At 33.3% G+C, this 13,787-nt stretch overlaps 2 protein-coding genes across 2 annotated transcripts; both read left to right on the top strand.

The window, feature by feature from the left end:
- Positions 1-86: 86 nt before the first annotated feature.
- LOC140989923 (uncharacterized protein At3g49140-like) lies at positions 87-6,156 on the top strand. Its single transcript, XM_073459460.1, has 10 exons — positions 87-289; positions 420-669; positions 810-912; positions 1,006-1,073; positions 1,492-1,668; positions 1,755-1,883; positions 3,712-4,047; positions 4,715-4,867; positions 5,339-5,434; positions 5,834-6,156. Exons 1-10 carry the CDS (start codon positions 222-224, stop codon positions 5,933-5,935), a joined length of 1,482 nt encoding a protein of 493 aa, XP_073315561.1. The 5' UTR covers positions 87-221; the 3' UTR covers positions 5,936-6,156.
- Positions 6,157-8,948: 2,792 nt separating this feature from the next.
- LOC140990221 (DUF21 domain-containing protein At5g52790) lies at positions 8,949-13,707 on the top strand. Its single transcript, XM_073459811.1, has 9 exons — positions 8,949-9,239; positions 9,439-9,515; positions 9,613-9,696; positions 10,030-10,230; positions 12,465-12,604; positions 12,682-12,769; positions 13,092-13,165; positions 13,292-13,553; positions 13,657-13,707. Exons 1-9 carry the CDS (start codon positions 9,059-9,061, stop codon positions 13,705-13,707), a joined length of 1,158 nt encoding a protein of 385 aa, XP_073315912.1. The 5' UTR covers positions 8,949-9,058.
- The last annotated feature ends 80 nt before the right edge of the window (positions 13,708-13,787 follow it).

Below are 13,787 nucleotides of genomic sequence, written 5' to 3'. Positions count from 1 at the left end.
TTTAAACTTGACCAAAAAAAGAAACAATTTTTTTAAAAAAAAAATAAAATCTGAAGAGATACATCATATCATACCACAGGAAGCAAAAAGGTAATTCGGATCACAAAACACCACCACACATTCCAATAACTGAACATAAGCATGGAATATTCCACTATGCAAAATTATCATTTCAACTTCATTCGATTCAATTCGCCACATCCATCTCACCGTCATCGAATATGCTGGTGATCGAACTTCACACCACAGCCGCCGTTCGACTCCCCGCCGCCAATGTTTTCATCCCTCGGTAACTGTTTTTCTTTATTTTTCTACTTGTTTTTTGATATATTTTGGTCGTTTGCTTATGCTTGAAAAAATGTGGAGTTTGGGGGAATGAACTGAGCTTTTTCCCCCTATTGAATTTGGTTGGTGAGTAGGAGTAAGTGCTGGGAGTTGAGGGATAACTGTGTTGGAAGAAGGTCTGGAGGTTGGGTGAATGGTGGTACTCGGAATAGAATAAGAGCTACTGCAAAAGAGCAGCCGACCTCCGGTTCGGGTTCGGGTCCGGTGAAACATAATTTGAAGCCTCAGAGGTATCATCCGTTCGAAGACATTTTGGACTCTGAATTATTGGAGAACGGGGAAGCTAGTCTCACTCCAGCCGAAGCTTCTCGGACAATAATTGAGGTATACACAGAAATAGTAGTGTGTAATTTCAAGTTTCGTCTCAAGGAATTTTATTGGTGATGAATTGCTAATTTTATGGAAATGATTTGGTTGTGGGTGAAAATCTATGTCGTTGATGTTGTGTAAAGATTTTGTTTTAGGTGAATAGCAAGGCGACACTGATGTTTTCTGGTTTGGTGAATGAAGAAGTTCACGAGAGCATTTTTTGGCCAGATCTGCCTTATGTAACCGATGAACATGGAAGTAAGATGCAATTATTTCTTGTTTATATTTGGCACTATTTGGTTGTCGATGGGAAGTGTTGTCATTGCTAAAGTTGCGATTGCTTGTGATCAGATATATACTTTCAAGTGAAGAACGATGAAGACATCTTGCAAACTCTCACTTCTGAAGAAACCATCGTGGTAAGTTTATATCTTTTAAACTCAATGCACATGATTTTGACAAAAAGAAGAACGATATCATCCTATAAAATTCAACCACAGTCCTTTACGACTTGTTAGTACCTGGAGTAGTGCTATAAAGACTTTACACTTCTGTTATTTCTATTTTCCGATCTTGATTCTTCCCTCTTTTGGAAGCCACTGATGATTTGATCCGCATCTAAAAAAATAGCTTAAGAGATTGAATCAACAGCATGAACTTTTTACTTGCCAAGCGACTAGTGAAAGAGTGTAACATAAGTAGATTCGAGACACTAGTAGTTGCCAATTTACTTCAATGCATGCCCCTATCCCAATGTTCAAGTGCATTGTCAGATATTAAGGATCTTCTAATTCAAGCAATTTTTTTAGATGCTTACTAGAATTTCACACAATGCAGCAAGTAATTGTTGGACTAGATACTGCAGAAATGATTAGCGAGATGGAAGCATTAGGTCATTCTGATATTGAATTTGGTGTTGATGAGTTGGATGGTGAAGGTAGCGATTATGATGATGGTGAGGAAGATGAAGAAGATGATGATGATAATGAAGAAGATGATGATGAAGACAGTGAAGTGTGCACTCTACCTTCTATTCTTTTATCTTTTAGTGTCAAGGTTGTAGCTCTGCAGTATGTAAATTTTATCACATTCATCTGCAGGAATGGGTTGCCATTCAAGATGATGAGGAGGATGAAGATGAGGAATCTGATGGATCATTGGGGGACTGGGCAAAATTGGAGACAATGCGATCTTCTCATCCTATGTATTTTGCCAAAAAGTTAACAGAGGTAATTTTTTCAATAAGTTTGGTGGGCAATAATGATAGAAATTAGTCAGAAAAACTTGAATCCTTATTAGAAATAGTCTACTTTTTATTGACAGAGACTAGGATATAACCTCAATATTTTGTGGGTCCTTTGAAATTCTAGTAATTAAAAGAAGTATGTATTATAAAATAAATCCACGATTCAATAAAGTGTGAACATATTGAATTAACTAAGAACTCAAATTTAATTTAATGATTTAGTTGATTAAATACGAACTAATCTACCAAAATGTTGGAGTTTTTTTAAATAAAATAATAATGAACAAACCTATTAATAAATAGACAAAATTATATTATTGGATATTTTTTTGAAAAGCAGAAGAATATGACATGATTACCTACATCCACAGCCATAAATCAATTTATAATTTTAACATGATTAAAAGTAATGTAATTAAACCTAAATGAATCATAGAAAATATTTTTTCCCAAATGACATACATAATAAAGATTTTATAACATAATAAACATTGAATTTTAATTTATTTATGTTCTTGATTTAGTTCATTGTGGTCAAACAATATTCTTTAGTTTGATATATTCAACAAATTATATTATAACAACACAAGAAGTTCTAGTATTTATCTACATAACGTCTTCCCGACTAAAAGTTGTTAAAAAATTAACAATGACCGGTGAGGTATGTATGCGAAACATTTCCGTGAGTATAATAAAGAGCATTCCTGTAGCACTCAAACAGGATTGTAGCAATGGGGTTATAAAAAAAATTCATCTGAAATTCGGTCAAGGCATAATTTCAATGCACTCAAGCGATCATCGGAGGCTCTTCTGCTGTATTAGAGAGGTGGTGATGCTAATTGACTTCAACCACCAAAATTTTTATAGATAGAGAACATTGTTTATAATGGTTTCTTTGATGTCAAGATCTTATGAATGTAAAAGGAAAGCTAATTGTGGAAAATATAAGAGAGTCGAGGAAGATATTATATCCTGAAGAGGTTTCATGATTCAATTTTTCTCAAAGAGTGGCTTGAGAAGTTCAAGCTAAGACAAGGTATTAAGTTGTTTTGGAGAAGTGAACCGATTGATATACAATACATGGAAAATAAGTTAGAGTACATAAGGAAGAAAATAGCCCAATTTGGCAAAATAAATTTTCAACATGTATGATTTTGGATTGCCGTATCGAGTATAACCTGATCACTAACTTGAAACAAAATAGCTAGAATTGAAAAACAAGGTAAAAGTGACAAACAATTGTTTTATGTTGTAATGAGGATGACCCAGAAAAGATTACTCTACATCATCTGAAAGTATGTAAATCCATGTTGCTTTAAGAATGTTAATATGAACAGCTTGAATTGCCAATATGATGTCAACAGAAGATCGTGCCAACATCACGGATAATCCTACTGATGGTGAAGATGGGGATAACATTATAATATTGGAGTTTTGTGGCATGCAAGGAAACAATTGAAGCATTCAACAGCACAATAATTTTCCATAACAAAATAAAACAAGTAGCAATAGACTCATATTTTAAGAACATATGACATTTAAGAATTTTTTTTTGATTTTATTAAATTATTTATTTATGATATAAACAGTAGCATAGAGTATGAGGCTTCGGAAGAAATATTATCTTATTAATTTATCAAAATTATCAATTTGTCTCTCTAGCCCAAGTCTGGGAGCAAGAAAGACTATTGTCTGATAGAAGTGATTTACCAATCAAATATTAAATTATGGAGGTTATACTGTACTTTCATGCTCATATTTTTTTATTGTAAAAAATGTACACCCTTTTTATGGCTACTTTTTTTGCACAGGTTGTTTCAGACGATCCTTTAGATTTTATGGAACAGCCTTCTTCTGGCCTTGCTATACAAGGCCTTGTAAGACCTGCATTCATCGAAGAACATTCTGTCATCCAAAAGAATGTATCAGATCCTGAATGCAGTGATACTGATTCAAGTAACATTGACGATGAACATCAGGAAGAAGGCACTGTGAAGATCGATGGCCACAGATATGAAAAAGAACAATCACAAGATGATCCAAGTTGGGCAGAGGAATTGGAGAAGGAAGAAAACCTTGGAAGTGGATTTTCGTTTTACAAACTAGAGATGATTAAAATTCAGTTAGTGTCAGCGCATGGACGTGAGGTAAATCTATGGCTTTCCTCGTGAATCTCAGCGGTATATGTTGTTTCGTGTTGTGTTAGAACTGTCTTCGTACTTGTTAAAGTTTAATATATTTCAATATGTGACACTAGAGAAATGTCAAATTTACCTCTCTTTGTTCCCTGCCTTTTTTATTCATTAATGTTGATCGCCATTTCAATACATCTTCATCCACATAACGAAGAGGCAGTTTCTGGATACTAAGAGGTGCTACATGAACAGGAGACATATACTCTGTTTTATGCTGTATGTTACTAGACAAAAAAATGCAATAGTTTGTCAATGATAGTAGTTTTTTACATTCATTAAACGAATGAAAACTTATGCTTGACATCCGTATTCTCTCCTTAAATGATTGATGTTACTGCAGTGCTAAGCAATGCAATTTTTTATTGATCCATATGGAAAATGGGGAGTATGATGGAGTTGTCATAAGTGGAGTAGAAAAAAGAGACAAAGTATGTCTCATACTGTTGTTCAATCTGGTTGATTAACTGATGATCACATTTTTGATTCTGTTTCTTCAGACTCTATTCTGATATATTTTCAGTGTCAAACTTACAACTTGGAATAAAATGAGACGGGATAGGTATTATACACATGTTGTTTGGTATTGGGAAGGAAAAGTGTGATTTAATTATTCTTGCAGAATTTTGTTGAAATAGAAGATTATAAGAGGGCTCGACCTGATGCTATAGCACATTCAGCCGCAAAAATAATATCACACCTCAAAGCTGGTGGAGAAAAGACCACTCAAGCTCTACAATCTCTTTGTTGGAGATGTAAAGGGATTCAAGTTGAGGTAACACTCTGAACAACGGACCACAATTTCAAAGCGTTAGTTATTGTGAGCCTGACTAATATACCTGTTGGGAAAATTGATTAAAGCTTTACCGTCATCTAGTATTGGAAAATAAATCTTAGACATAAGGTTCTATTACACCCATATGTAGTAAGAAATTTATGGCATGAAGAATGTGTAAGGAACTAAAACATCACCATTCCCCACCACATTTTCCATGCCCATGTACAAGTCGTCCCAGATATAATTCGTTTCCCACCGAGAAGCATAAAAATTTGTTAAAGTTCTAATTTATTTATGAAAATTTTTCCACTTGGCTGCATCATCTACTTGTATGATGAATTATCCACTCTAGCCATGTATTGTTATTGAATTAAGGAGTAAAAATACCATCTAGTGAGTCATCAGAAAACTTTAATAAGCAGTTGCTTGGTTTTTGCACTAATTTTTTACAACTTGAAACAATGACAGGAATGTGCTCTTATAGGAGTAGACAGCCTTGGTTTTGACTTGCGGGTTTGCTCGGGAACACAACTTCAAACACTGCGTTTTCCTTTCAAAAAACGGGTGTGTACTTTTCTTTCCCTTACTTTCAGGTTGTTCATAATTTCCTTACTGGATTTTTGAACAGTAGAACATCATCTCAACATCAGTTGCTTTTCTTTCCCTTACTTTCAAATTGTTCCAGCTTAAAAGGCTTGTTTCAGTTGCTTATATTTTGTTGTGATAAACCATCCCATGTCAATTAACTTGTGAGATTTGGCTTAATGCACAATTGGATGCTTTATCTTCAGCAGTGGTAGAATAATCAAATTTCATGTACTCGGTGGATCCTGATTCAACTCTTACTTCTCTCGTGAATCTCTAGGACTACATATATTTTTATGTGGTTTTGGCTTCATAAATTTGCCATCCTTCAAAAAGATTGTCTTACCTCTCAAATCCCCCTCATACTTAACTTCACAGGCCTCATCGGAGTACGGTGCCGAAAGGCATCTGAATGACATGCTGTTTCCGAGAGCTCACAAAATCCAACCACGGAAAGAAGCTCAGCAGACTGAATCTTAGGTTCAAGTTAGATGCTGCTGATATCTGTATTTTTTTTTTTTATGTTGTCCCATGTACGTAGTCGATAAAAATAGTACAAAGCTATATAGGAAATCTTTCAGTTTCAGCTATTATATTTGTTATTGCAAGAAATTTTGACATTCCAAATCTCGTCTCGTATCTTCTTTCCATTTTGTAATAATATGTGTATTGCATAATTTTAAAATTTATTTTGGGAGAAATGTGTATTTTATTCATATAAAATACGATATTTGAATTTGAATTTTAACTCTGTTGCACATAATTTTTAACGTTTTATGATCATGTGTGATCGGGTGGATTCATAAATCCAAACTGATCGATTCGATCTTCAATAAGCTGTATTACTTCCATATTTTTCGATTATATTATTTTATTTCAAAATATAGGATGGGTGTCTAGTAATTTAAAACTCCATATAAACAAAACAAGTATGGTTCTAAATAAGTTCACGGGATATATCAAATCATGAAAGATTTGGTTAAAAGGTAGAAATCGTTTCGTTGCAAAAAAATGGTTTCCGAGTGCATTTTTATATGATATCAATTATTTTTAAAACAAAAAATATTCCTTCAGAAACTAAACCAAATATAGGTAAGATTTCTAATTCAATTTCTGTATATATATTGCTCTCTTGTTGGTAATTCTATGTTCGATGTCGTTTATTAGTGCCTTCTCTTGCCGTTTTTCAGTTTTGGCTTTGACTGCAGTCTTAGGATCGATGCCTATAAGATTTGATCAACTCGCTTCACAATTTCATTTGTTTCTACAACATCTCTTCTTAGGATCGCCTTATCTTAATACCTTTTTTGCAGGGTAATCTCATCGAAGACCCTCGTACAACCTCGTGCACCACGCCAATCCCTGCACTGATATATTTGCAGGGTAAGTCTTAGGATCCCTGTCCATGAGAAAGTTGAGGGAGATTAGGGGGTTCGACAATGCATGTGAGATTTTCACTTAGGTTTCACAAACAGGAAACTAATCAAGGGCGAAGAGGAGGGATTCTTGAAAGGATGAATAGGTTTTTGTGTCTCATACTTCTAAATTAGATAGAAATCTTACCTATATTTGGTTTAGTTTCTGAAGGAATATTTTTTGTTTTAAAAATAATTGATATCATATAAAAATGCACTCGGAAACCATTTTTTTGCAACGAAACGATTTCCTTAATATATATATATATTAAGGAAGCGATTTCGAAATTTTTTTTGACTAGTTTTTGTTCTTCACAAACAAAAAAAATATATTAATAATTTTAGTGTAACCATTCCCCGCTTTAGGAAGTGCCATAAGTTGAAAATGAGGCAATACTATAAAAAGTAAAGGCCACAAAATGTCATGCCTTCGTGCTTATACCTAATCTTATGATATAATAAACTTAATTGTTTTTATTAATTGACTGTTTGGATTAATGCTAGTGGCGGCTATCCTTTAACATAATAATTTTTTTATTCCTAACCAATTAACACTAGAAACGTGGTACGATGACGTTTTCTACTCATCATCAATTAGCATTTTCCCTTCAAAATAATTTAAGTGATGAATTTCAAATGATATGAGTACATAATTTGAAATTAACATAATTATCAATGAAATTACGTAACTTGATATGAAGTAAATTTGAAATCCAAAAATATGAAATTTATTGAATTGAAATTCATCATCTCAAATATATCCTCAATCCGTCAAGCACAATCATCACACCTTCTACAAAGTTCAAGTTCTTTTTTCGAAACTAAATATCAATTTTTAGTCTTTTTGTTTTTTTATAAAAATGTAAATTTTTGGTAGAATTTGTTGGCATGTTCGATATTTAATATTTTAACAGATTCCAAACTTTCTATTACGAGTGACTTCAAAATATTTTATATATTTATTGAACATTCGTAAAAGAATCATTCAAACATTGATCGAATCTTTAATATTTGGACATGGTAAATAGTGTGGCCATTTTTGGTTTAGATATAAGTTTAAGTTTCCAGGTCGCTTGAGATTAATTAAACGTAGAAAACTACGAATGATTTTAATATACAGATGTTTTTTGGTCGGAAAGTGGCGGTCGATCAATACTCAACTGCTCCATTACATGTAATTACTCCATGAAATTATATAGTTATTTCATTTTATTTGTTTGCTGACTCATCGAAAAATTATTTGGTGTGTTGGGAATTTTCAATTCAACTCACTTAGTTTAGATGACGGGACGAACCTAACTAATTTCTTGTGTTGTTTCATGAATCAAGAAATTGTCAATTCAATCCACTTATTTTATATAGTGGATGAGAATAACCATTATAACATCTCTATTTGTCACGGAATTTGAACGAATGATATAGAATATGTATAAAGCTTTAGTTATTGGGTAGAATATTTTGTGTGTATCCGAGTGAAACTCATCAACTTGAATTAAATTAAAGATTTTTACATGTTATCTTTAATTTTTTATCAGCATTAATTTACTAAAGATTTTAACTACTCTTGGCTTTTCTAGCTTGTTACTATCAAGCATCAATTTCTTTACTTTTGATAGTTTATGATAAATAATTAATGTTTTAAACTCTATTATTTCATGTACCTTATATTAAAAGTAAAACTTTTTAGAGGTGATTTTTTCAGAAGATTGTTTATAATTAGTTAAATAACATTATTTTCGTTATTTAGTGTGTAAGAATTTTTGTAAATTATCATAGGTTAGAATAATTCTTCTGGTTTTTTTTAAAGAGAACAATCAATCTTATTCATAAATGATTTTTTAGAAGATTGATCTTTCTTATTTTAACGTGCATTTATTTTGTGAATTTATATAGTAGAGGTATTTTGGGAATTTTAAAAACTAATACTGGAATTATTAATCAATCTATTAACTCCCAATCTTAATAGTTAGATATGCAAAATAATAGATTGAATCATCATTTGAAATACTAGATTTGGACCTAATTTTCTTCTATATATTTAAATCATCCCATTTTAGAACATAAACCTTGCATTTGTCCCTAGCCAAAAAAAAAAGGCGCATCCGACCACCTTAAAATTTTTCATAAACTCAAACATTTGAATATCCACTAGTAAATTCTTGCACTGACCAAGAATCATTAATGAAAAATGGCAGCAAACGATGTCCCATGTTGTGAAACTATGTTTTGGGTATATTTGGTGGTTAGCGTATCTCTAGTTTGTTTTGCCGGCCTCATGTCTGGGCTAACTCTAGGACTCATGTCTCTCAGCCTCGTTGATCTCGAAGTCCTCATCAAGGCTGGTCGGCCGGAGGACAGAAAGAATGCCGGTGAGTCCCCTTTCAAACGTCAAGAATTTTTATTAAATCTGACGTATCTGTAGTTGTCATGCCATTACAAGTCTTGTTGGTTCAGCATATCGCGAACCGTATGGTTGTTTGGTCACAGTCAGGACGAGTGCACAAGGATTTTCAAGTTGAATCCATCCATGTGCACTGACACGTTATTTGGTTTCATCATCTCTTGCAGAAAAGATCTACCCGATCGTGAAGAATCAGCACTTGCTACTTTGCACGCTGCTTATATCCAATTCCCTGGCAATGGAGGTAACTGCATGACACATAAAACTTTACTTTGAATTAAATCTTTAAACCATTATTTTAACATATATACTTTTTTTTTTCTCATGCGATATAATTAAAGGCCCTTCCAATTTTCCTTGATGCTCTTCTTCCTGCCTGGGGAGCCATACTGATTTCAGTTACCCTCATACTCGCATTCGGAGAGGTACATCAATATTTTCTTCTGTTTTTTTTTAAATAATATAACCCGGGATACAATGCGAAACTCGTATTCCAACCCCTTCATGCAAATCATAATGCATGTTTTAAATATTCTGCAATTTCGTATTCGTACATTATCTCATGCATATCCAGAAGGGACACTGTTGTACTCGTGTGCCCGTTCTCATATCCATACTTAAAGATTGGAACAAATTTCTCTAAGCAAGGAGAATTTCCTCATAAGAAAAACTTGGGAGCGTGATTAAGTTCGATTTAGTTATCCTGAAACATATGGAATAGATTTTATTCATCGTCTCATCCTTCTTTTTTCGCGCAGATTATACCTCAATCCGTGTGCTCTCGATATGGTCTGAGTATTGGAGCAAGATTATCAGTACTAGTAAGATTGCTGGTGTTAATAGTTTTCCCTTTATCGTACCCCATTAGCAAGCTTCTGGATTTGCTGCTTGGGAAGAGCCATTCTGCTTTATTGAGGCGTGCTGAGTTGAAAACCTTGGTTGACATGCATGGAAATGAGGTTTGTTTGTATTTATTGATTCTAACAATATAGGAAATGATAATATTTACACACGTCAAGTTTACTACTTCCTCCTAAGAACGTATGTGATAAACAATTGTAAATAAAATAATAGGTACATGATTTCCATAGATACACATATGATCGTATTTCGTATTTATCAAATTTATAGATGATGAGTGTAATTCAAATATTTTAAACTATAAAGCAATATAAATGCTATTACATGTTTCAATCATAGAGCCACACATAGAAACAATTACTGCCAACAAAACCCCTTGTCAAAACTTGATCAAACTACTATTGGGGTATTGACTGACTTATTTCACAAGAGGTGACATGGTGTAAACAAATCGAGCAAGCTCGAAAAATAAATTAGATTGATATTTAAATTATCGAATTCGAGCCAAACTTGAAATTTTTGAATTTTTATTTCCAACCGAACTTGACCCTAAAATATTTTGTTCGATAGTTCATCTAACATATTGTGATCTTTAATATTTTTTGATATAATATAATTATATAATAAATAAATATATTTCACGTTTTTCGAACCTGTGATTTCGAAGAATAGTTCAAATTGTTCGCAAAATTTTTGAAATTTTCAGCTTCGAATCAAGTTCGAATATACTTTATCAGAGCTTGAATTCGAGCCTTATAATTTTTCTTGATACTCGTTCGATTCAGTTTGTTTACATCCATAGGCATTGTCATGCCCCGAAACTCGGGATTTGACACCGACGTCGTTTAACAATCACACAACTGAAACGACCAGCCTCGTAGCATAGTATACACCGAAAACCAGTTTATTAATCATAAATCTAAAAAAAAAACAACCGTCTTTACAACTGAAATAAAATAAACTTGCGGAAACGTCTAACATAAAATTTTAAATTTGCTAAAATTCGAAAATCCCTACTACCAAAATCTCGAAAATTAAATTAAATCACCAGCCCCAAAACTGTTCAGATTCTTCTTCCTCTACCTGTTCTTCGGATTTATCTGGGAAAGGTTGTAAGGGGTGAGTATTTTGGGAATACTCAGTAAATGGGGGAATTATCGAACACCACATAACAAATTCCATATTTTCGAAAATAACATATATTGATAGCATGCTTTTCATAATTTTAACACTGCAATTTTTCACCTTTCATGGTTTACTGACGTCAGTCCCTAAGTTTTAATCCTCTAAGGGGGCGAGGCCGTAAAACAGTTCTATCCCACTGTTAAGGGCCATATGTTGGAATTCCACCCATTTTCAGGGAATCCTCACAGTGTTCTCACAAAAACGTAACAAGATTTTAAAAAAAACGTAGACGGTGTTCGACCGTAATTTTTTTTCTTTAAAAAGAAAAACACATAACCCAAAAATTTAAACTTTAAAATTTGCCCACTTACCTTAAATTCTTGATGCAAAAATTACGTGAATAATTAGGGTTGCTTGCACAGGAATTTCGAAAATTCCTCTTCAACGGCTGGACGGCGGCAGCGCTTCGCTGTGCTCGAAAATTCCTATGGAGACTAGAGGAGAATTTTCGAAAATTTGCTGTATTCTAAGGTGTGATTTTCGAAAACTAGGGCCCTTCTATTTATAGGAGTTGGCTGCTATCGTGATAGTGCGTTTGAACTGTGAATCAAATCTAAAATCTTGATATATCCGTGATCTAGGTAGATATCCGAAATCTCCTTTTTTTTTTCCACCTAATTTTCGAAAATCTCATGGTGTATATTGTTAGATTTCGAATTCTAGGGATTTTATTATCTCTTATTTGATCTTTTATCCCGGTATCTCAATATCAACCTAAATCTTAGACATTTATCTGCTTATTTTCAAAATTCCTTCTTTAATTCCTTAGATTGAGATAAATTTATTCCTACCAAAATTTCAAGTTTAAAAATAGATAATATTATCTTAATCTCGAGCTTTATAATTCTGTACACGATAAAATTATCTACACAATTATCTACACAACTTAGATAACCTTAAAACAAATCTTATATTCTGAATGATTTAAATATTAATATCCAAGATTACACCATCAAATTATTAACCTGATATTAAACTGATATGATCACGATATCACAAAATCCCGGGTTTTATAGGCATGGCCAAATATGGGTTGTTGGGGCCATCTTTCCCCAACATGGTTAAATTATCTATAAACTCACACATAAAATTTTCCAAATATTAGTTTCTATAGCCATTTTTAGATGTAATGCATCGGTGATGTCAGGCTGGAAAAGGTGGAGAATTGACCCATGATGAAACAACTATAATTTCTGGAGCTTTGGACTTGACCGAGAAAACTGCTAGAGATGCAATGACACCTTTGTCTAGAGTTTTTTCACTTGATCTTAATGCTAAATTCGACAAGTACGCAGCAAGCTCTCTGCCCTTTTCTCCATTCAAAGTTTACATTCTTGTATTTTCACAAATATTTCTGTCCTCAGTGATACTATGGATCTGATCATAAGCAGAGGCCACAGTCGTATACCGATATACTCGGGTTCTCCAACAAACATTGTTGGCCTCGTTCTGGTAAGCAAAACCAAGCAGTCTTAACTCTCAAATTGAACCGAAAAAAATATGATCATTACCTTAGAAACACACTTCTCCAAAAGTTCAAACTTGTGGAAAATGGCCCATCAATAATTTTATACTTTAGTATATACCTCTATGTAAAAACAAATCGTAATTAGCATCCAATAGGCGAACGGTAAGTTGATTAACTAACTCTTATTAGCCTTTCACTTGAAAATGGTGGGCAAATTCTTTATATTCTTTTTTCTGACCACCGTGAAAGAAAATATTGATTCATTAGAACCTAAAGTTGGTTTTTCTGTTCTTGAAATGACAATAGGTCAAGAATTTGATCAAATGTCTCCGAGAAGACGATTTCCCCATCAGAAATCTTACCATAAGGAGAATACCTAGGTACATCATTCCAACGTTTTATGTTTCTTACCTCCATTAATCTTTTACCTACAAAACCGACTTCGAGATTTTCACCATATCATATCAATATGTAACCAACTCCTCTGGTTTTTTGGCATATGACAGATTCAATGAAAGTCTACCATTGTATGCCATATTGAGCCAGTTTCAGAAAGGGCAGAGCCATATGGGTGTTGTTGTAAAGAATGCCAGTCATCTCAAGGATGTCGCAGAAAGTATTCCCTCCAAATCTAACGAGTTGAAACCGAACGTCAACTCCAACTTAGTCACAATAATTAGTGTTGAAAGCTTAAGTTCTTCCCCTAGTACAGATGAAGAAGTTCTTGGCATAATTACGATGGAAGATGTTCTGGAAGAACTACTACAGGTAAACTAAAATCACATTCAATTAAATTTTCCAAGTAGATGCTTTATTTTTTTGCCTCAATCATATCTAAAGCTCCTATTTCTATGTGCTTGTATGCTTTAAGGGGCCAATATTTGACGAAACAGATGAACATGTTGACAATCACAACAAGTAAGTTAGACTCAACCTTTATCCTCTTTGATCAAATTTAGCACGATTAATCTATACCATGTACCTATGAAGTATCCTTTAGAA

This window comes from Primulina huaijiensis, chromosome 12 (assembly GCF_012295235.1).
Source record: "Primulina huaijiensis isolate GDHJ02 chromosome 12, ASM1229523v2, whole genome shotgun sequence".
Lineage (NCBI taxonomy): Eukaryota > Viridiplantae > Streptophyta > Magnoliopsida > Lamiales > Gesneriaceae > Primulina > Primulina huaijiensis.
Note: the sequence above shows the minus strand (reverse complement) of the source record. Positions and strands in the feature narration are given on the sequence as shown.

Bases quoted from the DNA above. Each gene is read 5' to 3' on its own strand.
- LOC140990221 (XM_073459811.1), top strand. From the start codon at position 9,059: ATGGCAGCAAACGATGTCCCATGTTGTGAAACTATGTTTTGGGTATAT. The intron at 9,240-9,438 runs GTGAGTCCCCTT...CATCTCTTGCAG, and splicing joins GGAGGACAGAAAGAATGCCG to AAAAGATCTACCCGATCGTG. The intron at 10,231-12,464 runs GTTTGTTTGTAT...CGGTGATGTCAG, and splicing joins TTGACATGCATGGAAATGAG to GCTGGAAAAGGTGGAGAATT.
- LOC140989923 (XM_073459460.1), top strand. From the start codon at position 222: ATGCTGGTGATCGAACTTCACACCACAGCCGCCGTTCGACTCCCCGCC. The intron at 1,884-3,711 runs GTAATTTTTTCA...TTTTTTGCACAG, and splicing joins TTGCCAAAAAGTTAACAGAG to GTTGTTTCAGACGATCCTTT. The intron at 5,435-5,833 runs GTGTGTACTTTT...TTAACTTCACAG, and splicing joins GTTTTCCTTTCAAAAAACGG to GCCTCATCGGAGTACGGTGC.